This window comes from Callionymus lyra, chromosome 10 (assembly GCF_982586985.1).
Source record: "Callionymus lyra chromosome 10, fCalLyr1.hap1.1, whole genome shotgun sequence".
NCBI classification, from domain to species: domain Eukaryota; kingdom Metazoa; phylum Chordata; class Actinopteri; order Syngnathiformes; family Callionymidae; genus Callionymus; species Callionymus lyra.
The window spans coordinates 12,714,359-12,740,779 of NC_141827.1; the positions used below are offsets into that span (position 1 = coordinate 12,714,359).

Consider the following 26,421-nt stretch of genomic DNA (forward strand, 5'->3'; position numbering starts at 1 on the left):
TCTACTGACTCCTTTAAGAAACATCTTAAGATGTTTTTATTTGTTCAGGCTTTTCCTTGATTTTCTGGAACTCCTGTTGTGTTATCAGTTTTATCTTGATCTTTAAAGTATATACTTTATTGAATATTATTTTGTTTGTTTAAGCGCTTTGTGACCCTGGTCTGGAAAAGCGCTATACAAATAAAAATTACTTACTTATTACTTACTTACCACGTCAGTTGTGGACGTTCATAATCCGTATCATGATTCATTGTAGGTGATCTGGTTTTTAACATTTAACTATATTTATACTGCAGTACATCATAAAAGGGCCTGAGTTTATGTTCTCAAAGGATGTCCAACAAATTATGTTTATAACTCCCACATATATATTTATGTTGAGGTCCCATAATGCACGGAAAAAATCAAACTGAACCTGGTTAGTGTCAAAAATGCAATCATGGATCATGGAATTTCAACTTTACTCCTACTACGTTTGCTAATTTAACAAATAGTCCTAATAAATATTTGCCGTTACCTGTCTTTTTTAACCGCCCGAGTTTCAATGAAAGAGGATTAATCCCGTCCGTGTGTCTCTCTTTGGATCCAGAGCCGATAATGAGCCTTTATCTCCTCCAGAGTCCACTGAGGTTTCGTGCCAGCAGCCAGTCGGTGGAGCGCAGCAGCTGCAGCTCTCTGCCTAAGGAGGCCCGAGTCCAGGCTCTTTCCCGGGCCAAGGCCAGCCCTGTGCACACCTACACCAGCGTGGAGATCACCAACGTCTGATCCCCGAGCGACGCCACGTCCAGCTCAACATTGTTTACATGGACACGACTCGACAGCACTGTTCTTACGATGAAAGAAGTCCATTAATGCCTTCAGTCTATGGAGAAGATATCGCTGCACTTTTGGTTTGAATCATTAACAATGTTTTTATCTTTTCATTCAAACGCTGGAATAAGTCATACGGACTGATTCAAAACTTCTGACGTGCACGACTGTTTCATCGATATTCACACGTGTAGCCTGAGACCATCAAATACATTATCGACTGTTTTCTCCATCAGATGTTTATACTGTACAAACTGTGGTCGGCTGATCATCTGACCCGTCCGGTTTATACAACTCAACCTGTTTTTTGGGCTTACTCGCTTAAAAGTGAAGGTCATGAAGGTAAACGTCTGAACTGGTTCCACCACTTTCCACGTTCTCTCTGTGAAACTACGGATCTGTGCAACCCGTCTGTACTTTGTTGTCAATTTGTTACATTAAATATTACATTTACAACCTGATGTTCACGAAGCCTGGTTATTAAGCACAACTAGATCATGAGTAGGATGTCGAACATCTTTTTTTTTTGGGGTTGGCATGAATCACCGATGAAATAAATACTAGTTCGAAAAGGTACGTGGATCGCAGAAGCAGGGTCGTTTGAAGGTCACTTGTCAGTCTGGAAACTCTTGTAGGATTTGCTTGTCAAGATTAATTTCCGTCTTTTTCCAGGTATTTTCTTTTCTTCTTAAGTATTTACTGACATAATTAAAGTGTGCAGGATGGAGGTGCGCCGGATAAATAGCTCGTCTGTTCTTAAGATGGCAAAGAAGTCGTGGATGAATCAGATTCAGAAACCTTTATTGTCAGTGTTGTAAACACAGCATAGTATTTTTGTGGTGGCTGTACAGAAAATGCAGTGATTGTTGAAAGGGACTCGTTTCTTTAAACAAAGTGGGGCGAGGTTACAGTTTTCTCTCGTAACCTCTCTTTCGCTGGGATTTCAGACGGGGGAGAACTTTATAAAGTAAAGTTTTGAAACATGGTCATGATGAGGGACTTACTGCATCTTGGAGAGGAAGATTCAACATTTGAAACAAGAGAGTCAGGAGAGTTGGAGTTTGACATTAGTTGCCCTTTTAAATAACTAATACTTTCTTCAACTGAGAAAAATCTCTAAACTTAGGAATATGATGTCACAACACGATCTGGAGTTTATAATCCATGCGTTTGTGTCTTCTTGTTTAGACTATTGTAACAGTTTAAGCAAGAAGGATCTGTCTCGCCTGCAGTTAATACAAAACTCTGCAGCAAGAATTCTGACCCGCTCTAGTAGAAGAACTCACATTTCTCTGATCCTTAAAACTCTTCACTGGCTGTCAGTTTCTTTCAGGATCAACTTTAAAATTCTGGTTCTTACTTTCAGATCTATTCATGGTCAGACTCCTCCTTACATCAGTGATCTGATCCAGACTGTTGCTCCTAAGCTCTGGAACGATCTTCCTCTCCCTCTGTGTTTGATGATCTACTGACTCCTTCAAGAAACATCTTAAGACATGTTTATCTGTTCAGGCTTTTCCCTACATTTTCTGAGGCTCCTGTGTTTGTCTTATGTATCTTGATCTTTAAAAGTATATATTTTAACTGTGTATTGAGTTTGATTGTTAAAGCTCTTTGTGACCCTGTAAAGTCACTTTACAAATAACCTTAACTTACTTTACTTTAAACGTGTGTCCTTTATTCATTTCATAACTTAATGCAGTAGTGCAACATGATGATGAAATGAAATATCCCCTTTTCCTTTCCATTTTATATTTCAATTTTGAATGTTTTATTGACATCAACCTTTATTCCGGTTCCGTTCGTTTAGTCAACCGGAAGTGTGTTGCGACAGGTGAGGTTCGAAGGGAGGGCTGGCACTAGGACCTGGGGGAGGAGGAGGAAGCGGGCGAGGGTGGTTTCACTCTGTCGCGTGAACAAAGTTGAAGCGAAAATAGTTCGTTTGCGATTCACTTATTTAGTAGAAATACCTTATTTTTATTATTTTTTTTAAAGTCGTCAAGAAGTCAAACCTCCAGCGGACATTTTTTTTGTATGCCGAGTGTTTCTCTGTGGGTGTGATCGAGCTGAAAAAACACCTGTGTGGCTCAGGTGGAGGAAGTTCCAGGAGCCGTGAGCAGGTAAGGCCTCTCGCGACTCACCTGGGCCCAGCAGCGGGGAAGACCCTCTCTCTCCAGGTGTCCTGCTTCAATTCAGTAACTGACCCAATGTTTAGTAGTGGCAGGTGTTTTCAACTCTGGTGTAGAACTCTTGCTGCTGCTCTGTGTACCTGGATCACCTGGAGTTCCATGTTTTGACACCTGAGTGTTCGCTGCAGACACACCCGAGTCACTTTCAACTCGATCCCCGCGTAATTGATGCAATTTAATAAGAAGTTTTGGTGGAACTGGATTAGTGACCTCTTTGCTTAATAAAAAGAATGTTAAATGACGATCAAAACATTTTATTTTAATTTTGCCCTTTTTCCTGACTTTGCACATTTAAAAAATCTGTATAAACAGCTATGGTTTGGTAAAGATTGCTTTTTATTTTAACACCAGTATTAAAACACCTTTTTTTTTTAAAAATATTTAAATGTAAGTAAGTCATTTTTATTTGTATAGCGCTTTTCCAGACCAGGGTCACAAAGCGCTTAAACAATCAAAACAATATTCAATAAAGTATATACTTTAAAGGTCAAGATAAAACTGAAAACTGTTCCAGAAAATCAAGGAAAAGCCTGAACAAATAAAAACGTCTTAAGATGTTTCTTGAAGGAGTCAGTAGATCATCAAACACAGAGAGAGAGGAAGATCATTTCAAAGCTTAGGAGCAACAGCCTGGAAGGATTTCTCTCCTCTGGTCCTGAACTGTGTTCAGGAACCATCAGTAGATTCTGATCCGCAGACCTCAGAGCCCGAGCTGGGGTGTAAGGCTGGATCAGATCACTGATGTAAGGAGGAGTCTGACCATGAATAGATCTGAAAGTAAGAACCAGAATTTTAAAGTTGATCCTGAAAGAAACTGGAAGCCAGTGAAGAGTTTTAAGGATCGGAGAAATGTGAGTTCTTCTACTAGAGCGGGTCAGAATTCTCGCTGCAGAGTTTTGTATTAACTGCAGGCGAGACAGATCCTTCTTGTTTAGACATCCCACAAAAAAGGTATCTTATTCTATTACAAGAATATTATTACCTTCCAGCCACAAAAGCACACACACTGTATTGTCACATTAATTTATTTTTAATTTAGATCTGAGCACTGGTCACTACATTAAAATGAACTTGCATTTTTGCCTATAACTCTTAAAAAGAACCACCATTAAAATAATTCTAAACCTAAGTAGACATGAGGGTGAGTAGAAAATTAGTGACATTTGTATTTTAGGTGAAATATAATTCACTTCAGACGAATAAATCTCCAAGTAAATCAAATAAAAGCATTTAAAAACATGTGCAACTTACTTGCCAATCACCTTCTTCGTGGCAATATTGAGGTCATCATGATTTCTCTGAAGATGTGCAGTTTCCGTGTAGATTACATTTGAATAACAAAAGAAATGTTGACACAACTATGTTGAACTAATGTGTTGATTTAAGTGTCTCTTAAATAGATGTTGGACTCTATTGTACAACATCAATATGTGTCTGTTTGTACAAAACTCTCTTTTCACTGAAATAATGACATTAAATGTGCTTAAGCCTCGCCCACTGAAAACAGAGATCACCTCTGGTTCAAATATGGGTTTTTTACAATATTATCCCTTTAAACATGGAAATGAATGGAAAACTAAAATCACAACTGCTTTGTGAGTTGTATAAATGCTGCACCCGTACAACCTTGTAAACTCTTCACTGGCTTCCAGTTTCTTTCAGGATCAATTTTTAAAATTCTGGTTCTAACTATTCATGGTCAGACTCCTCCTTACATCAGTGATCTGATCCAGACTTACACCCCAGCTTGGGCTCTGAGGTCTGAGGATCAGAATCTACTGATGGTTCCTGAACACGGTTCAGGACCAGAGGAGAGAAATCCTTCCAGGCTGTTGCTCCTAAGCTTTGGAACGATCTTCCTCTCCCTCTGTGTTTGATGATCTACTGACTCCTTCAAGAAACATCTTAAGACATTTTTATTTGTTCAGGCTTTTCCTTGATTTTCTGGAACTCCTGTTGTGTTATCAGTTTTATCTTGACCTTTAAAATATATACTTTATTGAATATTGTTTTGATTGTTTAAGCGCTTTGTGTCCCTGGTCTGGAAAAGCGCTATATAAATAAAAATTACTTACTTACTTACTTACTAATCTTTACCAAACTTTTATTTTGGTCAGTTATGTGTATTTAAATGGCAGTCTTGTGAACCGGATAGTAATACACAAAACAGTCATTTAACAGGTGGATGTGAGGAAGAGGAGATGCATGCGTTGACTGGTCTTTATTCACAGGTTATAAATGCTGTGTAACTTGTCATGTTGCGCTTCATTTTTGTTATCGTATATGAACACGGATTATGGGGTCATCTCAGCCTGCAGAGAAAACATGATGTTGCTTTGATAATTGCAAAAGTAAAAACCGCTCGAGTGATGTTTCAAGTGAGGTGAGTCGATGCACCGGAGCACAGGCTGTGTTCGGATGAAAGAGGCTAATGCAGTTGTTCAGCTATTTTTGAACTTGTCTTGTAATTGTGAGGAAAGATAGACCAGAGAACAGTGTGTACTAGGACCCACACGGGGCCTTTTAATTGCCACTTATTGGCCCTTGTTGGCTTCCTGAGAATGAAAAATATGTCAATTGATTTTTTTTATCTATAGCTAGGAGCAGGAGGTATTAGGCAGTGACGGTCTTGGTAAAGATTGCTTTTTATTTTAACACCAGTATTAAAAAACTTTTCTTTTTCAATAATATTTAAATGCCACAAAAAAAGGTATCTTATTCTATTACAAGAATATTATTAACTTCCAGCCACAAAAGCACATACTCTACTAATGTGACATTAATTTATTTTAATTTAGTAAGCATTTATTTTCTGTGGATTCCTACACTATTGAAAGCACCACACTGGTGCCAATCCAATAAGAGTGTTTTTATTTTTTTTCGGAACAATCTGTTCCTTGTGTGAGTTACAGGCAAACATGTATGTCTCAATCATAGGAATAGAAATTGTGATTAAATCTTTTCTGGAGATCAAACTTGTTTACCATAACATCAACCAAATCTGCTGGGATTGGTCAAGCATCAAAGTTTGTCACCGCGCGTCATCGATTCTGCAAATTTTCGCCTCCAGGGGACTCACTGTATAAACAAAGCATGCACGATTTTTGCATTGATGGGGGAGTGAAGCCAATATTGCATCATTATAACGACTTCCACTTTTGAAACATGTGAGCGAGTCAAGAGAGTTTGGATTTCACATTCATTGCTTCCTTTATTGTTTCCTCGTGTCGCATCAATACCAGAGAGACAGTACAGACGAGCCCCCCGGAGCTATTTGCCTGTTTTTTAAGTGCGTCTGTTCGGAGATAAAGATCCGAGCACTGGTCACTACATTAAAATGAACTTGCATTTTTTGCCTATAACTCTAAAAAGGACCACCATGAATATAAGTCTGACCCTAAGTAGACATGAGGGTGAGTAGAATATGAGTGACATTTGTATTTTAGGTGAAATACACCTTTTTAGTATTTTAATTTCAGGAAATAAAACTCCAAGTATATCAAATAAAAGCATTTAAAAACATGTGCAACTTACTTACCAATCAGCTTCTTCGTGGCAATATTGAGGTCATCGTGATTTCTCTGAAGATTTGCAGTTTCCGTGTAGATTACATTTGAATAAGAAAAATAATTTTGTTTATGTTTTAACCAACTTATTCCTGATTAACGTTTTCCAGAAAGAATCCCTCTTTAAAAGCGAAATAAATGAATGTTCACTGATTTCTCTCTGACCTCAAGAAATTTGTTCGACGTCGTTACTGAACTTCATTGATGTTCAGATTTGTTTTGATGAACTTCTATTATATCTCTAGATGGTTGAGGATCGTCCCTTGTGTCACACTGCCTGAAGGGAAGTCGGGGACTTTCCAGGTTTTGATGTTTAATTGGACTTCAAACAATGTGAAATGATTTGACTCACAAATATGTTTTCTATCTGATTTTTTTCTTAATTTGTTTTAGAGAATCTATGTCTGTTATAAGAAACTCCCACGGATATCGTTCTAATGTCCAAACCTTGGGTCTAAAATGCCTGTAAACAGGCTTCGTTCTGGTTTTGTTTGATTTTAATTGCTGCTTAAGATTATAAATAATTAACACAAACTGCACCACATGATGACTGTAGAGCAGGTATCACCAACCCCTGTTAGAGTTTTATTTTTAAAATTGACTTATAACTTGCTTGTAATACCCACTATATTTCCAGTGCAGTGTTAATTGATTAAGACACAGATCTGCTCAGAATCTCGCTGTATCTGGATCTTATAATCCATGCGTTTGTATCTTCTAGTTTGGACTATTGTACCAGTTTTTTTTCGTGTCTAAACAAGAAGGAGCTGTCTCATCTGCAGTTGATACAAAACTCTGCAGTGAGAATTCTGACCCGCTCTAGTAGAAGAACTCACATTTTCCCCCGATCCTTAAAACTTTTCACTGGCTTCCAGTTTCTTTCAGGATCAACTTTAAAATTCTGGTTCTTACTTTCAGATCTATTCATGGTCAGACTCCTCCTTACATCAGTGATCTGATCCAGCCTTACACCTCAGCTCGGGCTCTGAGGTCTGTGGATCAGAATCTGCTGATGGTTCCTGAACACGGTTCAGGACCAGAGGAGAGAAATCCTTCCAGGCTGTTGCTCCTAAGCTTTGGAACGATCTTCCTCTCCCTCTGTGTTTGATGATCTACTGACTCCTTCAAGAAACATCTTAAGACATTTTTTATTTATGCAGGCTTTTCTCTGATTTTCTTGGACTCCTGTGTTTGTCTCATGTATCTTGACCTGTTAAAATATTTATTTTAACTGTGTATTGTTTTTGATTGTTAAAGCGCTTTAAGACCCTGGTCTAGAAAGGCACTTTAGAAATAGAAACAATTAGAAATAAAGTCTTAATATCAGACTATAAACTCCCTCCTCTGTTTTCTCTTGTAGATAATTAAATGTTATAAATGTATTACAAAGTACTTTCGTAGGAGCTTTTCCAAAACATATTGTTAAAGAACTAAATAAACCTGATAGGAACATCAACTAGACCACACGGGGCGATCGAGAGCCAGTGGAAGGGGTTTAAGTCAGAGGATGCTCTATGTTGACATATGTTAATAGTTTCAACCCACTTTTAGAAACTTGACAGTCAGCAGATCCTTGAGAGGAGCGTGTACAACTCATAGTTTCATCGAAAATATCTGCTTCTCTAAGCGGCGCTGGGTCCGGGCCCAACGTTAAGTTGGAGCCGGATCCGTGTTGTGCAGCAAACCAATCATATTTTCCAGCCAGCAACTTGGACACCAATGGAGCGTTTAATGAACCGCAGAGCAACAGTCCCACATTGTTCCGGACCAGGTGCCGACCAGATGTGCTGCGTTTATTGCCCTGGTGTACAGTTTCTGGATCGAATGAAAGCTTCCTGCGGTGTTTCGTCATGTGAGCATGTTCCCGGCTCGGTTATGGTCCATGTGCATGTTTCATCCATGTTCCACTGCGAGCGGGTCGACGTATTTTTGACGACTTTAATGAGTTGTGTACATTTTAGATGGTAGGAAACCATGTAGGTGTACACAAGTATGTGTAGAAGTTTACCCAGCACCTTCATAGAGAAGCATATGAGGTCCAAAGCCAGGGTTGATCAGGCCTGTAGAACTTGTTCCATAGACTTAATTATGTGTTTAGACTCCTTATGTGGTTTTATTTCTATTCTATCACTTTTGAATCGCTCTGTTTATTAAGCATGTCATTAATTATAATTATTGTGTTTAAACCAGCACTTAGATTGATCATATTTTTATTTTTGTCTCGCCCTACTTTTACAGCAGCGTACAATAGTGTTGCTTTGGTACTGACCACATTAATAGAAGTTAAAGATTAACAATTGTTGCTCATATTATGCCGCGTAAGATTAGACGGTACAACAGTAACGCAAGATCTCTGGGCATGCGTTTGTGAACTTTAGAAGGACAACAGTAAAAGTTTAGCTGCTGCTAAAGATCACTTTAGTGTCACTTCATTCTTTGCCACTGAGTCATCTGAGCTTGGTTTCCTTCTTGTCCTGACCTGCACAGACCCTCCACACCTGGAGAACCTGTTCTCCCACCACTCGTGCTGCTGTTGTGTCAATAAAAGGTTCTGTTTTTTTTTAACTTTAAAAAACTATTTAAAGGATATGTTTTAACTGGGTATTGTTTTTAATTGTTTAAGCGCCTTGTGACCACTGGTTATTAGTCAAATACACAGACTAATGACTAAAATCACAAGGGGCAATAATGGCCCTCGGGGAAGACATTATGAATCACAAAATCCAAAAAAGAAGAGAAAACCATGGTTTACAGAAGGGTTTGAAAAAGCTTGTGAAAAGAAAAATGGGCTCAATAGGGAATTTATCACATAGAGAACAAGTACAAAACTTACAAGAACAAATTGATATCTATTATGACACTACAGAAAAAAAGACTATTTTGATCATCTGCTGCAAAAACACAAAAGTAATATTAAGGCTAGCTGGAGAGTGCTCAATGGTTTGATTAAAAAAAATTAGTTACATTTATTCTCCAGCATATTTTGTAAAAAAAAAAGAAAAAGAAAAGACTATTCAATTGTTAAATATCCAGAGGAAATTGCAAATGAGTTTAATGATGTATTTTTTGTCAATGCAGGCCCAAATTTAACAAGGGAGATTATCGGTGTAGACCATAATTATGATTTTGCATTCAACAGTAGCAACTCAATGTTTCATCCAAAGAAGTAGTGTGGAAGTTTAAGAGCAAAACATCTACAGATGATCATGATATTGACATGTGGCTCATAAAGGAAGTAACTGACTGTGTGTCCTCAAAACTTTTACTTGTATATGTAATACAGCTTTTCAAACGGGTATATTTCCTGATGGAATGAAACTAGTTTAGGTCGGAATCTAAAAGAATGGTGACGAGCATATTATATCCAATTATTGACCGTTATCTTTGCTACCTCAGTTTTCAAAAATACTCGGAAAATGGTTTGTAAACAGATAATTTTGGATGAGAAACTATACACTGTAGGTGTTTTTGTTGTTTAGTATTTGATACAATCATTCGTTCCCTACTACTGCAGAAATGAGAGCATTATGGAATAAGAGGTGTTGCATTAAACTGGATAAGAAGTAGCTTAAATAATAGGTTTAAATATTTAAAAATTAATAATACGGTGTCACATTTAGGAAAAGTAACTTGTGGTGTACCTCAGGGTTCGGTATTGGGACCCAAGTTAGTTATAATTTATTTGAATGATACTGGTACAGTATTAAACAAGTTGAAATGTATTATCATTGATTTCATGTTTTAAAAATGTTGCCGATGTTCCCTCGGGTCACTTTCATGCTGTTATTCTGTGACGATTCAAACTTCATTTTCACCGTAATCCGTCTCTTTTTTGAGCCATTGGCAGATAATTAAGTGCATTCTTCGTACTAAAAGAATTGATAACTTCCAAATACTTTCATACTGTTTGTCTGTTATGGCCCTCTGTGGCCCCCACGAGCACAGTTGATGTATTTGGATGTTTTTAAGGGTGTATTTCTTGACAAGAATAGAGTTACATTCACGACCATCGTATGGATTTACTTTTCTGCCTTTAACTCTCAAAAGGAACAGAATACTGTGAAAATAATCCCAACCCTTGGTCTACATGAGGGCGAGTAGAAAATAAGGGGAGTTCGATTTTTTGATGGCTATCTCTTTAAATTGATCTGAATGGTTTGGAGGCCCTTTCTCACAAAGTGAAAAAAACAATCAAATTCCAGGTGGGAAAAAGACTTTAATATGTTGTGAAATCATCTGATCCTCAAATCATGTGAGTTTTCTCCACATGAACAGATTCCCACAGTCGAGGGAAGATAATTCTGTTATCCACTGTAATTGAATCAGAGTTTTTTTTTTCAAAGGAATGACATTTCACCACAACTTGAGTGATGATAAAATGACAACCCCAGCACATGAGATTAAAAGAATTAATACGATGGTATTTTTTGTCACTGTGAGAAGTTTTTTAAATTCAACATTTAGCATTTTTATTTTTTACCCAGTTTTAATTTTGATTTGTTAAGAAGGTAAACTTTGGTATTTGTAGTTTGCATTTAATACAATATAATTATACATATTATTTACAATTAATGATATTAAAGATGGGAGGAATCAATTAAAGTAAAAAAGAATATGGAATGTGAAATGCAATTATTTAATAAAAAATATGTAATAAATGATGATTATGTTTAAAAACTGTTTTTTAATGAATCTTCCGTGTTTTCTGTGTAGTTTCGTCCAGGCGTCATGGCCCTTTGCCACAGTGGCGATGGTGCAAACGGACCCTCCAGCTCCCGGGGCAGCAGCTCGGGGGCCCACTACGCCCTGTGCGCCCTCGGAGTCGGACTCGTCGCCCTCGGCATCATCATGATCGTGTGGACGGTGATACCCACCGACGGCAGCAAACCCCCGGCGCCTTCCGGAAACTCCACCACGGACGTCCAAGACAACGGCGAAGAAGACCCCGAGGACCACAAGAGCTCCTCGGCCGTGGCCATGGTGCTGGTCGGGGTGGGGGCCGCCATGTTGTTGCTGTCCCTCTGTCTGGGCGTGAGGAGCAAGAGGAGAGCCAGCAGCAGGAGAAGCAGACCGGCGGCGACGGCAGGAGCAGATGCTGCGCTTTTGAACCACGTACCTGGACAGCAGAGCCCCGGGTGAGTGACGGCATCCATAGTGTCCAGCATTCAAGGAAGGTCTTCTATTTTTTTAAATTGTTAAATCAAGTTTTACTGAAAAATAACAAGGAACTAATTAAGTTAACTCCAAGAATTCTGACCCGCTCTAGTAGAAGAACTCACATTTCTCCGATCCTTAAAACTCTTCACTGGCTTCCAGTTTCTTTCAGGATCAACTTTAAAATTCTGGTTCTTACTTTCAGATCTATTCATGGTCAGACTCCTCCTTACATCAGTGATCTGATCCAGCCTTACACCCCAGCTCGGGCTCTGAGGTCTGTGGATCAGAATCTACTGATGGTTCCTGAACACACTTCAGGACCAGAGGAGAGAAATCCTTCCAGGCTGTTGCTCCTAAGCTATGGAACGATCTTCCTCTTCCTCTGTGTTTGATGATCTACTGACTCCTTCAAGAAACATCTTAAGACGTTTTTATTTGTTCAGGCTTTTTCTTGATTTTCTGGAACTCCTGTTGTATTATCAGTTTTATCTTGATCTTTAAAGTATATACTTTATTGAATGTTGTTTTGATTGTTTAAGCGCTTTGTGACCCTGGTCTGGAAAAGCGATATATATATATAAAAATGACTTACTTACTTACAAAGCTTTCATGTAGTTTTGAAGATCAAAATAATTGAGAAAAAATTCTCTAAACGTCTCATAATAGTGGTGACGTCGCCCTTCTGATCCGTCGTCATGATCTACTAAAGATCTTTCATTCGTTTTGATACAACGGTGAAAAATCCATGCCAGAAATCAAAAGCTTGATGACATCAAAGCTTTTTGCAGTTGACATTAAATTGTACAATTCTGAGTTCGGGGGGCAGGAGTGGAGTGAAAGTATCTGGATGTTCTGGTCTATGTTAGTCTTTGTATCCTTTGTCTTTGTTGTTTTTCTTTGATCTATGTTCTTTGTCTTTATCTTTAGACTTAGATTGTGTCATATTGTTCTTTCTCTTCATGTTCTTGTTCTTATTTTATTTTGATTTATTTTTTATTTTTCATGAAAAATTGCTGTATTTTATGTGGCTATTGGGAAAAAAACAATTTCCCGTAGGAAACCTTCTGAGGGATCAATAAAGTTTTACCTTACCTTACCTTACATCATCGCGATCATTTAAGTAATTATGGCAGATGTAGTTCCGAATATCTCGTCTGGACTATTGTAACAGTTTGTTTTCATGTCTTAACAAGAAGGATCTGTCTCGCCTGCAGTTGATTCAAAACTCTGCAGCGAGAATTCTGACCCGCTCTAGTAGAAGAACTCACATTTCTCTGATCCTTAAAACTCTTCACTGGCTTCCAGTTTCTTTCAGGATCAACTTTAAAATTCTGGTTCTTACTTTCAGATCTACAGGGAGTGCGGAAATATTAGGCAAGGTGTATTTTTGAGGATTAATTTTATTATTGAACAACAACCATGCTCTTAATTAACCCAAAACACTCATTAATATCAAAGGTGAATATTTTTGGAAGTTGGAGCAGGGCTTTTTTAGTTTTAGCTATTTTAGGAAGATATCTGTGTGTGCAGGTGACTTTTACTGTGCATAATTATTAGGCAACTTAACAAAAAACAAATATATACCCATTATAATTATTTATTTTCACCAGGGAAACCAATATAACAGTTCAACAATCACAAATATACATTTCTGACATTCAAAAACAAAACAAAAACAAATCAGTGACCAATATAGCCACCTTTCTTTGCAAGGACACTCAAAAGCCTGCCATCCATGGATTCTGTCAGTGTTTTGATCTGTTCACGATCAACATTGCGTGCAGCAGCAACCACAGCCTCCCAGACACGGTTCAGAGAGGTGTACTGTTTTCCCTCCTTGTAAATCTGACATTTGATGAGGGACCACAGGTTCTCTATGGGGTTCAGATCAGGTGAACAAGGAGGCCATGTCATTAGTTTTTCTTCTTTTAGACCCTTTCTTGCCAGCAATGATGGAGCATTGTCCTGCATGAAAATCATGTTTTTCTTGAAGGATGCCGACTTCTTCCTGTACCACTGCTTGAAGAAGGTGTCTTCCAGAAACTGGCAGTAGGACAGGGAGTTGAGCTTGACTCCATCCTCAACCCGAAAAGGCCCCACAAGCTCATCTTTGATGATACCAGCCCATACCAGTACCCCACCTCCACCTTGCTGGCGTCTGAGTCGGACTGGAGCTCTCTGCCCTTTACCGATCCAGCCACGGGCCCATCCATCTGGCCCATCAAGACTCACTCTCATTTCATCAGTCCATAAAACCTTAGAAAAATCAGTCTTGAGATATTTCTTGGCCCAGTCTACAAGTAGACGTTTCAGCTTGTGTGTCTTGTTCAGTGGTGGTCGTTTTTCAGCCTTTCTTACCTTGGCCATGTCTCTGAGTATTGCACACCTTGTGCTTTTTGGCACTCCAGTGATGTTGCAGCTCTGAAATATGGCAAAACTGGTGGCAAGTGGCATCTTGGCAGCTGCATGCTTGACTTTTCTCAGTTCATGGGCAGTTATTTTGCGCCTTGGTTTTTCCACACGCTTTTTGCGACCCTGTTGACTATTTTGAATGAAACGCTTGATTGTTCGATGATCACGCTTCAGAAGCTTGGCAATTTTAAGAGTGCTGCATCCCTCTGCAAGATATCTCACTATTTTTGACTTTTGGGAGCCTGTCAAGTCCCTCTTCTGACCCATTTTGCCAAAGGAAAGGAAGTTGCCTAATAATTATGCACACCTGATATAGGGTGTTGATGTCATTAGACCACACCCCTTCTCATGACAGAGATGCACATCACCTGATATGCGTAATTGGGAGTAGGCTTTCGAGCCTATACAACTTGGAGTAAGACAACATGCATAAAGAGCATGATGTGGTCAAAATACTCATTTGCCTAATAATTCTGCACTCCCTGTATTCATGGTCAGGCTCCTCCTTACATCAGTGATCTGATCCAGCCTTACACCCCAGCTCGGGCTCTGAGGTCTGTGGAGCAGAATCTGCTTATGGTTCCACGCACACAGTTCAGGACCAGAGGAGAGAAATCCTTCCAGACTGTTGCTCCTAAGCTTTGGAACGATCTTCATCTCCCTCTGTGTTTGATGATCTACTGACTCCTTCAAGAAACATCTTAAGACGTTTCTATTTGTTCAGGCTTTTCCTTGATTTTCCTGTGTTGTTCTCAGTATTATCTTGATCTTTAAAGTATATACTTTTTTGAGTATTGTTTTGATTGTTAAAGCGCTTTGTGACCCTGGTCTGGAAAAGCGCTATACAAATAAAAATTACTTACTTACTTACTTAAGTTTACTTTTAGTTTGTATTTCTATTCACAGTCGCAGTACGTTATTTCAATTGACCTTTCTAGTGATCCATAACATTCTTTTTTTTGTTTCTCCGTGTGTTCGCAGAGCTGCCGATCCGACCAGCTACGGCGTGCCGAGCTACGACGAGGTGGTCGGCAGCAGCGACTACCCCGTCCGTCAGAGCAACCTCCGCAGCAGCACCTCCCAGCTGCCGTCCTACGAGGACATCCTGGCCGCCGTGGCGAACGAAGGCGCCGAACCGGCTGCGAGCGAAGCGACCCCTCTCAGCGACCCCGCTCCCGAAGTCGCCCCCTCGCCCGACCCGCCGAAGGACTCCCCGGGCCTCAACTCCCAGAACAGCCTCCCGTCGCGCAGCACCAGCAGAGCCAGCCGCTTCCTGAGGCCACTGCGGGTCCGGAGGATCAAGTCGGACAAACTGCACCTGAAGGACTTCCGCCTTCAGATCCGCAGCCCTACCCAGAACCCGGTGACCATCGAGCCCATCACGCCGCCGCCACAGTACGACACCAAGATGCCCGAGCTGGTCTAGAACCTTTTCGTGCAGATGGTGGATTCGATTCACTGAAACATGTTTGAGTTGATGTTTCCAAGGTTGGTGTTCAGTTACTGTTGAGGGAACACACACACTTGTGGGTGAAACGTGTGTGTGTTTGGTTTATTTATTCTGTCTTTCTTTGCAGGGTCTTTTAGAGATCTAGAAGGACTACTAGTCCTGCTTGTCTGCAAACATCAGGCAGGAAGACAATTAAGTTTTATTCATTTTATTCCGGTGCCATAAGGCGTCTTTGACGTATACAATCATGATGTGCTTCAGTGTGTAGAAGAATATTCGGGCCAAAGTTAATCATATTTTAAACTAATGAAGTTGTGTTTTAGTCTAATTGCATTATTTCATCAACTGTACTTTTTATTTCTTTTTCTTAGACTTTGGGTTTCTAGTACGATGTTCTCTTAATTCACTTGGGGAAATGTCTTCTGGACGGTAATAACTGCCAAATCTCCAAATAAAAAAAAAAATGTAACTGACTTTTATATCGACAATGTTTTAAAATTGTGGGTCACGTGGTGAATAAACGCTTTTTCATTTTACTCCTCTTCTGTTTGCATCCAAGACTTACCTTGTACAGTGAAGTGACTTTCTGTTTAGATTTGTTTTTATGGATTATGTCTTTTAAAGTGACTTAAAACGCTAAAATTCGAGGCTACTAACATTATGTGGCGCCATCTTTGTTGACGGCGTTCTGGCGCCCACTAGTGGTTAGGCCTGGAAAAAGGGTTTAGGATGAATGTTTTTATTTATATTATAAGTATACGTGTATGAATAAAATAATAACGTCTTACAGACTACATTTCATTTATTTAAAATATCTGAATACATTTTTTTTATATGTATATATTGCGCGTCACTATCCTTTATGTTTCTAAAACAAGCTACATTGTTATATCTTAAAATATTTCTTGCATAGTCTCTCCAGCGTGTCCTTGGTCTCCCTTGTGGTCTCCCTTGTGGTCTCCCTTGTGGTCTCCCTTGTGGTCTCCCTTGTGGTCTCTTGTCGGTGGGACCAGTGAGGAGTCCAGATGCCCCCTGTCAACCTGGGGGAGCATGGGATCTACTCCGAGGCCCTCCCGGACGACCATACATCTCTAAGTCGGAGGAAAAAAAACATATTTTTGTCGATGATCTTGTCCTTTCTATCACGACATCAGGGCTTCAAAGACAATGAAGAGTTCAATTTGACTTTTATGACTTTTTTTGATTTATGCCTTAAGACTGGTGTCCTCGCCTCCCAGCAACAGCATCATAAATCCGTCACATTTGACAATGCAATATGACTAAAGTAATTATTCATTCATTCAATAATTATTGATTTATAGCATCATATACCTGTCATATACGAGGATGACATTATTGCCATATGACTAAAGGTTGATGGTTCAAATATGAATGAATTACAAATAATAATTGATTTATGGCGTCAATACACTATCTTTGACAATTAAATTAAAGGTTGGCTTACGTTTTAATAAACAATTTAACTAGAATTTAAATGCCATTATATTGTGTTTAATAGTCAAAGTCTACATCTTTTAGAAGGCAATCAGTGCCTTTAACTCAAGGAAAGGATTGGTTTAACGCATCTTAACGTACCATTTTAAATAATCTAATACCTAAAAGCCAGAAGTTTATTGTTATTATTTATAGAAGACACTTGAACTCCTCCTTCCAACTGAGGACTTCAGTTGACGACCTGATGAAGCCAACAGATCCTGCAACAATCCTAACAAGTGTATGGTCCTTCCAATTTATCCAATATTTTAAATGTTACATTTTCTTTGATAATTGTTTATTTGTTTGCTTGATGGTTCAATTTCGGTTTTTTTCCATCACCATCCGGATACAGGAGTCTTATGAAGGATCTGTCATTCTGGACAATACTTGTTAAATATGTAAATTGTTCTGCCTCTAATACCTTAAAATTATTTGTTTAAAAATGTGTTATTTGGACAGTTAACTTCAGTCAGTTTTTTTCTGTTGTTTTTATTATATAAATAGATTAATAAAAATACATCATTGCTTAACTCTTTATCTAATTATTATATATATATATATATATATATATAAGTAAGTAAGTAATTTTTATTTGTATAGCGCTTTCCAGACCAGGGTCACAAAGCGCTTAAACAATCAAAACAATATTCAATAAAGTATATACATATATATATATATATATATATATATATATATATATATATATATATATATATAGTTGAGGTTCAAGATACATTGATCTAATTGTATCTACGTTTTTTTTTTGTTTTTTTTATTATAATGGATACATTTTTTCTTATGTGAATCCATTGAAAATGTTGCTCCATCTATTTTTATTTATTTTTATACAAGTATTTACCTTAATATTATTTATTTAATCATTTGTTATTTGGACGGTTAACATCAGTCAGTTTTTTCTTTTGTTTTTATTATATAAATAGATTAACAAAAATACATCATTGCTTAACTCTTTATCTCATCATTATATCATCTCATCATTATATATATATATATATATATAGTTGAGGTTCAAGATACATTGATCTAATTGTATCTATGTTTTATTTATTTTTTTATTATTATAGTGGATCATTTTTTTCTTATGTGAATCCATTGAAAATGTTGCTCCATCTATTTTTATTTATTTTTAAACATGTATTTACCTTAATATTATTTATTTAATCATTTGTTATTTTTTTAACAAAAATACATTATTGCTTAACTCTTTATCTAATCATTATATATATATATATATATATATATATATATATATATATATATATAGTTGAGGTTCAAGATACATTGATCTAATTGTATATATGTTTTATATATACTATATTATTTTTTATTATTATAATGGATTTTCTTTTTTATATGAATCCATTGAAAACGTCGCTCCATCTATTTGTATTTATTTTTACACACGTATTTCTTTACGTATTTATAACAGCGCTTTTTTTTGTTTCTCCCTCAAACTCCACCCACGCTGCTTTCTTCCTCCTTTTTTCTATTTTTTTTTTTTTTCCATTTCAAACGTGCAGCTGCCATGTAGCGGCGGGAGGGGAGGCCGAGCTGAGGGAAGAGCCGGCCCAGGGAGTCAGTCACATTCCTGGCTGCGATTCAATGACTGAACCAGACACAAACAAACAGAGGGAGAGAGAGAGAGAGAGGGAGAGAGAGAGAGAGAGAGAGGGAGGAAGGAAGGAGGGGGAGAAGAAGAGAGCAGACTTATTTCGGACGCACATTAGCATTAGTGCGTAAACCGCAGGCGCGCACAGACACCGGCTCACTTTGGGTTCTAAAGCGAACCCACTTTTTTATTACCAGCTCCAGAACCGGGACACACACGCCCGTGTGAGGCTCGCGCGGGTGTGTGAAAGAAGTTGGAACGGACAGGAAGTGGACCCGGGACTCGATGGCCGCACTGGAAGCTTCCTCCGGGATCCTGGAGACGCCGCTCTAGCCGCTCGACGCCTAGTGGACTCGGGACTTTTTTTTTTTCCTTCTTCTTCTTCTTCTTGTTCGGACTCCTCGCTCCTTCAAAAACCATGGAGGTCTCGAGCTTCCAGCCTCACCCTGGACTTCAGCAAACTCTCAAGCAGTTCCACCTGAGCTCCATGCGCTCCCTCGGCGGACCCGCGGCGTTCTCCGCCCGCTGGCACCACCAGCAGCAGCAGCAGCAGCAGCAGGACCCGCTCGCCTTCAAGGAGGGCAAGTCCTCGGAGGAGCTGCTGGTGGTGACCCAGGCGCCCCCCGTCATGTCCGGGCCCCTCTTCATCCCCTCGGACCGCTCCACGGAGCGCTGCGAGACGGTGCTGGAGCGCGAACCCGTCTCGTGCTTCGTGGTGGGCGGCGAGAAGCGCCTGTGTCTGCCGCAGATCCTCAACAGCGTCCTGCGGGACTTCTCGCTCCAGCAGATCAACTCGGTGTGCGACGACCTGCACATCTACTGCTCGCGCTGCACCGCCGACCAGCTGGTGATCCTGAAGGTGGTGGGCATCCTGCCCTTCTCCGCGCCCTCCTGCGGGCTCATCACGCAGACGGACGCCGAGCGTCTATGCAACTCGCTGATCCACGGGGGGTCCTTCCCGCCGCCTCGCTGCGACAAGGACCCCGCCGCCGCTCTGGAGCTGCAGAGAACCGCGCGCAGCTTCGGGGTCTACCACGAGTGTTTCGGCCGCTGCAAGGGCTTGTTCGTGCCGGAACTTTACCGCGCGCCGAGCGCCGCCTGCATCCAGTGCTGGGACTGCAGGCTCATGTTCCCCCCGCACAAGTTCGTGGTGCACAGTCACAAGAGGCTGGAGAACCGGACGGTCCACTGGGGGTTCGACTCCGCCAACTGGCGGGCCTACGTGCTCCTGGACCCGGACTACGTGGAGCAGGAGGAGAAGAGTCGCCTGGAGAAGCTGCTGGAGGAGTTGAAGGGAACGTTTGTTTTGAGCGGAAAAGTGTCCAATAAAGGCTGCAGAGTAAGTGCTTTTAATGTTGTTTTGTTCACTGCGATATCTGTGCTTGACTATCTTCAGTTGTGACAGTTGTTACAAACTTATTGCGTTTAATAACAACACAGGTGTGAGCAAATGTTCGATTCAGGGCCGGGTCTAGGCAGGGGCAAGAGGGGGCCTGGCCCCCTCAAATAAATGTTGTGCCCCCTCAAACTTACATGTAAGTAAGTAAGTAACAGCACAATGCCCCCTCAAGATTTGTGGCTGCCCCCTCATACATGCCTGTCTAGACCCGGCCCTGGTTCAATTCGTCTATTGTGGGTTTTTATTTTTCAAGGAACATTCTTGAAATGATATCCAGGAGTATGTTTTGTTTGAGATTCAGCTAAAGGCTCGGGTTTGAGGATTCATTTAGATGATACAGGGTGTGGGAGCAGGTGGTGTGTAGTCCAGGCAAGATAAGATGACAACACATTGGTTTCTCATCCATCCATCCCATTTTCTACTGCCTATTCCCTGATGTGGGGCCTATCCTAGCTTCTTCGGGGGGGGGGGGGGGGGACACCCTGGACAGGAAGCTAGTCTGTCACAGGGCAAACAAATACATATCGCCATTCACACACACACTCATATCTACAGACAATTCCCCTATGCATGTTTTTGGATGGTGGGAGGAAAACGGAGTGCCCGGAGTAAAACCCACGCAACACTATGGAGAACATACAAACATAAAGGGCCCAAGTTCCCTCCCCTGAACGGGGGAAGCGAACTAGCAACCTTTTTGCAGAGAACTGTGGCCCCATGAAAAACAAAGTGTTTTTTGTTGCTGAATTAAAGAAGTAAATTACGTTAGTTTTAGAATCCAATGCTGATTTCGAACAAGCACCGATAGCGAACATACCTCTGCCAAGGTTCTGATCTCACATGATGTTTAAAAAAAAAATCAGCGTAGCATCAGAAAAATACAAACAAACTGCCCTCAGCTGAACCGTAGTCCAAACGTGAGTTTGTTATCCTGCTTGTTATCGGCGGCGGCTCTTTGCGAGGACGTTGAATAAACAAAAACAACCCAAGTTTTCTGGTTTCTAACCCCCCAAAAAAACAGAAATATGGACGCGAGAATAACTAGGTGTTCTGGTCGCATACGTTTCCTTTAAGAGAGTCTTAAAGATGGCGAATACAAGATGAAAATCATAAAATGTGAATGTTCACACAGCATCACCTGACATTTTTAAAATGATTGTAAAATCAATATTTCGGTTTGACCAAACTCAACCCCCCACCCACCGGGGCAAGCCAAGGGCACCTGCATTATGACCAGTGGCTGATATAACCAGATTGGGGGGGAAGGTTGCATCACAGAGGTCAGGGGTTCAATAGGGACTGGAATATGGAAATGTGTTGAAGTGCAGAGGAGGAGGGTGGGGGGGTGGGGGCGGCTTTTTGGATTGTGACGAGAAGTGTGTGTGGTGCCTGTCGGCGTCCAGCGTCTGTGCGTGGGTCATAGACGTTTAGACCGGACAAAGACGAGGTGGCTGTTTCTTAGTCACGGAGCAGCTGCTGTGTGGGTTCCGGACTAATGAGTGGACATCTCAGCGGGCCTGGAAACAGCCATCATCACAGACCTGGTCCTGATCTGGTCCAGGAATCACTTTTATCGTCACTTTTATAACTAGGATGGAGGAGCCTCTGGAGTTATAACCAAGGCTTCATCTGAAGCGAAAAACAACAGAAGCTTGAGCTGGAGTCTTATCACGCGGAGCAAAAAAAAAACGCCGCCTCAGCACAAGTCGACATGAAAAGATCTCTTTAATGCAGCCTCATTGCTCTGCACATCAAGTGTTCCATCAGTATGTAGGAGACGTCTTTCCATTTGTTGACACGTCAACCATGAATAAGTAACTTATTTGAGAGCCATTCAGCGGCTAAGCTGCTAATTATAGTGATATTAACGGTAAATATTATATAATTATCAGTTTATTATACTTCAGATGAGTTCCTTGATCAAAATTCTTGTCCAACAAGATGAAAAAGAACTTGAAGAAAATACTAAATTAAAGAAACTGTTGGAAATGAAAATCATTAATTACTATTGATCATCAAATACAGCAATGGAATTATGTGAAGGAACACATTTAATAAAAACAGTAGGATAATAAGTCATATTTGGATGGATTTAAAAGATGTCGAGGATTAGGAAAATCGTTTATTTATGTTAACATTCTTCTCGCAGAGGTGCGAAGGTTCTTCTCAGATATAAAATGAATGACTTTGAAAGTTTTATTTTGATTCAAGCCGTACTTTTACGACTCCACGGTGGGTTTACGGTGGAACTCGATGTCGGACGGCACATGAACACACTGCCTCATGAAATATAGAGGGAGAATCTCTGGCGTAGAGAGGTTGTTTTCAACTTAAATCAGGCTTTCATAGAAGATTTATCATCCGTCATACATTCAATATTCCGACTCCAGCAGTTGCACCTGCAGCTCATCGGTGTCCTGGCGTTCACTTGTGTATTCCTTACATGTGCTGCACTGACAGCCTCTCAGTGATCTACAGCCGGGGTCCGGCGGAGTGAGTGTGGCTGAGGGGGGGCAGTGCTCAGTGTTCACTGTGGTTCACTGTCAGTCGTGTCCCACTTAGCAGACAGCCGTGCTCCTGAGAGACTCACCGGCAAACCTCCGATACATCAGCCTGACAGGCCGAGCTGCTGAAAGGCCGGACGTGAGCTCTCAGACGGAGCTTCGGCTCGACTTCCCCCGTCCAACAAAAAAAAACTCGATGTTATCGGTCCGCCTCGGCTCCTGCTCGCGTCCCGACGAACGAGAGGGTGACTCTGGACTCGGAGATTCGGACTGTCATCCGGTAATGGAGCCTTTTTTTCCAAGGAATATTCTTGGAATGATATCCAAAGAGTATGTTTCAGATTCAGCTAAAGGTCTGGGGTTTGAGGATTCATTTAGATGATACAGGGTGTGGGAGCAAGGCCTTGACATGTGTTGTCAAAGGTGCCGTAACCCCTGACCCCCCCCTGCAAAGACACTGACCCCGGCCATCCCCCCCCCATTCTTTTCACACCATCCAATCACTTGCGCGTGCGTACGCTTCGCCGGACAGATGGCCGTCTGATAAAGAACAACCCTTTCTTCTAGTTTAATGTCGGCATTATTGTCACCGACTGGCCTTTAGATAAAAACAACAGAAATGAAACCAAAAAGGCATTTAAAGACCTAATCAGTAGAAGCCCAGGGATGGTTTCTTTGCAAGTGATGGTCCATAGAGTTGCACTAATTTTTACCAGTATTTCAGTGGAGACGTGACCGAAAAAGAGACAAAATGTGTAAAACAGTTCAGATGTTTAGTTTCATGAGGTTTGTTATGGTGTTAGTGAAGGTTGGATTCTTTTCTATCCTCACTATCACATGTATCACTGGGGCTAAACCTCCACGCCACCGTTAGCGTCGACGACCAGACAGTCAAAAGCTTTTGTGACGCAACAGAAACCGACCCCTTAACACCCAGCATCCCGCACAACACCTTTGAATACCCACGAGGTCACCAGATCACAACCATTGATAAAAAAAAATGACAAAAACTTTATACATCATCTTTACTACTGGATAGTTGGCTTCAAGAAAAAAGAATCGTGTGTAATAATGTGTGTTACATATTTATGGCAATGGAATCTTAATACATGTGTAGTGTCATAGAACGCAGCACAAATGAAAATCACAATGACAACAATAACAATTGATTATTCTTGTGTTAGCTTTTAAGCTAATTCAAACCATAGGCCTTTGCTACACATAAACGTCTAGTGCTCATATATGTGGTCAAATTAGCCGCTCGTCTGAATTTGGAGTTTAGATTCTTCATGGAAAGCAGAGTTGATATTCAGATACAGCCAGTTTTAGCAGGAGTTGAGCACCCGGCATCAGTGCAGATTTTTGTGATCATAATGAATGAAACTGGTGACCGACGTGGACTTGTTTACACTCCGTGTTTGCATGTGAGCGGGCCAGTGTAATGAGTGGATCAGCTGCAGGAGCCAGATTAAAGTGAGCTGGCCACCGGCTCATTTCCATCCCCATCTGTCTGCTGACCTCTAAGAAGCCCCCGAGAGCTTTTCACGGTCCTTGGTGGGACCACCGTCGCACTCGGCCGGCCGACCCTAGCCGCCCGCTGACTAGTTCTCCGAATTTTTCTCCCGAGTCCACACGTCTCTTGATCAGTGGCTGGGTGGGTCACGCAACCAGGGCCAGTGGGCTCAAGTCAGGACAGCATGTCGAGGTGAAGGGGAGCCAACAGCCCCCCAGGGGTTGTGGCCTTCATTTTCTGAGAGCTGACCTGTTGTTAAAAGAGTGTCAGCTGGGGTTCTGTCATGGGTGATGTGTGCTAAAGACCTGCCGCCTCCTTTGTTCCAGAGTCCAGCTTTCAGAGGCTGTGAAGTGCAGCCATGTCTCTTTGTCTGCCTCTTTTTTTTGTCCTTTGCCGCTGCGTGGTCGGTCCGTAACCTCCTGCCTCCCTCATGGGGGGAAAACACAAAGTCAGGAGGTTGCCCACTTCCTGGTTTGTGAAGCAAAATCGGAGACAAAAGTGGGGACTGCATGTCTGATGAGGAAGGGATGGGAAAGGAGTCGAGACGATGACCTCTTTGACTCAAAAACAATTGAAAACAAACCAAAATTCAACATAAATGTTGAGCTGAAATCTTTCAATATTGAGTTGGTCAGCTTTACTTTCCCAAAGACTGGATCCAGTTTCACTCCCGACTCTCTGACATGCACGTCGTTTTTTTTATTGAGGAAATATATCAACGTGAGCTCTCCAGAGTAATGCTGCGATTACATGTGCAGCTCGGATTACAGAAGACTCGAAGCCTGATCAGACATGATTTACACATCCAGACATCAATATTGTACATTTCACATTTATTCATTATCATTCAGCAGAGCCTTGACCAGCTTCACTTCAACGTCCATCCAGTCACAGGCAGTTCAGGTGAACCTTTAGAATGCTGTGGAAATTGGGAGCAAAACCAAAGTGTTTGAATAAACATATTGTTTTATGGAAGAAATCAATAGAAGAGAAGGAACTTCAAATGTATTTTATCAGATATAAAATAATGGAAGAATATATTTATTATATAAGTACTTTACTGAATCTTTCTTAATGTATACACACAAGACTTTTGCATCATTATTTCTGGAGGATGGAGAGCACGGATGTGTGAGATCCATCTTGTGTCGCTGGTGAGGAGACGGAGGTCTGTGACTGGCAGTGACGGAGGGATAAGTGAGGAGATGAGTCCCGACCGGTCCGCCAGCCAACACAGACGCCTGGCTCTGGTTAGTGTGCTTCCACAATCATCATCAATTCCTCCTCGATCACCTCCTGATTTCCAGCTCTGTGATTAAGAGTCGGGTCCATCTGCTGCAGAGACAGGAAATCCCAGAGTTTGCATCTGCTTGCTGGCTGAGCTACTAAGCCCGCCTCGGTTTGATAATCCCTCATAACCGGAGGAATGTGGAGACGACATGAAAAAGTGTCGCTCCCCCTGGACGTGGTCTCGGGATGGACTCAGACAGACGGTGTGTCAGCAGCTTTACTGCGTCAGCCGCAGACCCTCCATCTCCTGCCACTTAATGCATCCTCACCACAGATAAACCTCGTCTGCTGACTCTGAAGGCTCAAATCTTCCCTGTCTAGTCTTTTATAAACATACTTTCAAAATGGTCATTTTATTCTCCGTGTTTTCCATTAAATTTGGCATTAAATGTGAATTACTGTTTATACCTTCCCTTCTATTGTTGGTTCTATTTAAGTAAAATATGCACATATACTTTTCATTTAGTCATTTTCATTCGGATTATAAATTGTGGGTACATCTATTATTTTCATATATTTATATTTACATATAATTTTTTATAATAAATTAATTTAGTTAATTAACCTTTACACACTTTTTTATTCCTCTAATTCCTCTCTCTTTGCGCTTGATGGACTCCTTTAAGAAACATCTTAAGACGTTTCTATTTGTTCAGGCTTTTCCTTGATTTTCTGTAACTCCTGTGTTGTTCTCAGTTTTATCTTGATCTTTAAAGTATATACTTTTTTGAGTATTGCTTTGTTTGTTTAAGCGCTTTGTGACCCTGGTCTGGAAAAGCGCTATATAAATAAATATTACTTACTTACTTACTTACTTACTAATAATATATAAAAAATATGCAACACAAATACATTTTTATTTTTGTAACACAGACTATTGCACATTAGACACAAACTTATATTTGAACGTAGCGATGTGTGCGTCTTGTTTCGAACGAGAAACAGAGCTGGTAATAAGGAGCTGGACGGCTGTAAGCGACATGCATGTTGGACTTGAGCGCAGA

General features: G+C 40.7%; 3 protein-coding genes and 1 long non-coding RNA gene across 6 annotated transcripts in view; 3 read left to right on the top strand and 1 right to left on the bottom strand.

The window, feature by feature from the left end:
- Nucleotides 1-1,266, top strand: part of kaznb (kazrin, periplakin interacting protein b) — a 120,426-nt gene extending 119,160 nt beyond the window's left edge. For both annotated transcript variants that reach the window (XM_087800318.1, XM_087800317.1), the window contains one exon: nucleotides 619-1,266. In XM_087800318.1, the coding sequence (XP_087656444.1) occupies nucleotides 619-765 (147 nt within the window). In that variant the 3' untranslated portion in view covers nucleotides 766-1,266. The remainder of the gene's footprint in view (nucleotides 1-618) is intronic.
- The window catches only part of LOC148070385 (uncharacterized), a 64,078-nt gene extending 49,459 nt beyond the window's left edge, over nucleotides 1-14,619 (bottom strand). Inside the window, exons 1-3 of one of the 2 annotated variants that reach the window (XR_015712901.1) lie at nucleotides 14,029-14,619; nucleotides 13,864-13,898; nucleotides 12,815-13,765 (exon numbers count right to left, since the gene is read on the bottom strand). This is a non-coding gene — a long non-coding RNA (uncharacterized LOC148070385). Of the gene's footprint in view, nucleotides 1-12,189; nucleotides 13,766-13,863; nucleotides 13,899-14,028 lie in introns of those variants that run through there. The other variant, XR_015712900.1, reaches the window with a different exon arrangement.
- Nucleotides 2,694-16,120, top strand: tmem51b (transmembrane protein 51b). Its single transcript, XM_087800327.1, has 3 exons — nucleotides 2,694-2,930; nucleotides 11,279-11,700; nucleotides 15,116-16,120. The coding sequence occupies exons 2-3, from the start codon at nucleotides 11,294-11,296 to the stop codon at nucleotides 15,558-15,560; spliced, it is 852 nt and encodes a 283-aa protein (XP_087656453.1). The 5' UTR covers nucleotides 2,694-2,930; nucleotides 11,279-11,293; the 3' UTR covers nucleotides 15,561-16,120.
- A 2,443-nt stretch (nucleotides 16,121-18,563) lies between these two features.
- The window catches only part of skib (SKI proto-oncogene b), a 33,338-nt gene continuing 25,480 nt past the window's right edge, over nucleotides 18,564-26,421 (top strand). The window contains exon 1 of the mRNA XM_087800002.1: nucleotides 18,564-20,050. Within this exon, the coding sequence (XP_087656128.1) occupies nucleotides 19,130-20,050 (921 nt within the window). The 5' untranslated portion in view covers nucleotides 18,564-19,129. The remainder of the gene's footprint in view (nucleotides 20,051-26,421) is intronic.

Excerpts from the sequence above, each read along its gene's own strand:
- tmem51b (XM_087800327.1), top strand. The coding sequence starts at position 11,294 with ATGGCCCTTTGCCACAGTGGCGATGGTGCAAACGGACCCTCCAGCTCC. Across the intron at positions 11,701-15,115 it reads CCTGGACAGCAGAGCCCCGG|AGCTGCCGATCCGACCAGCT; the intron begins GTGAGTGACGGC and ends GTGTGTTCGCAG.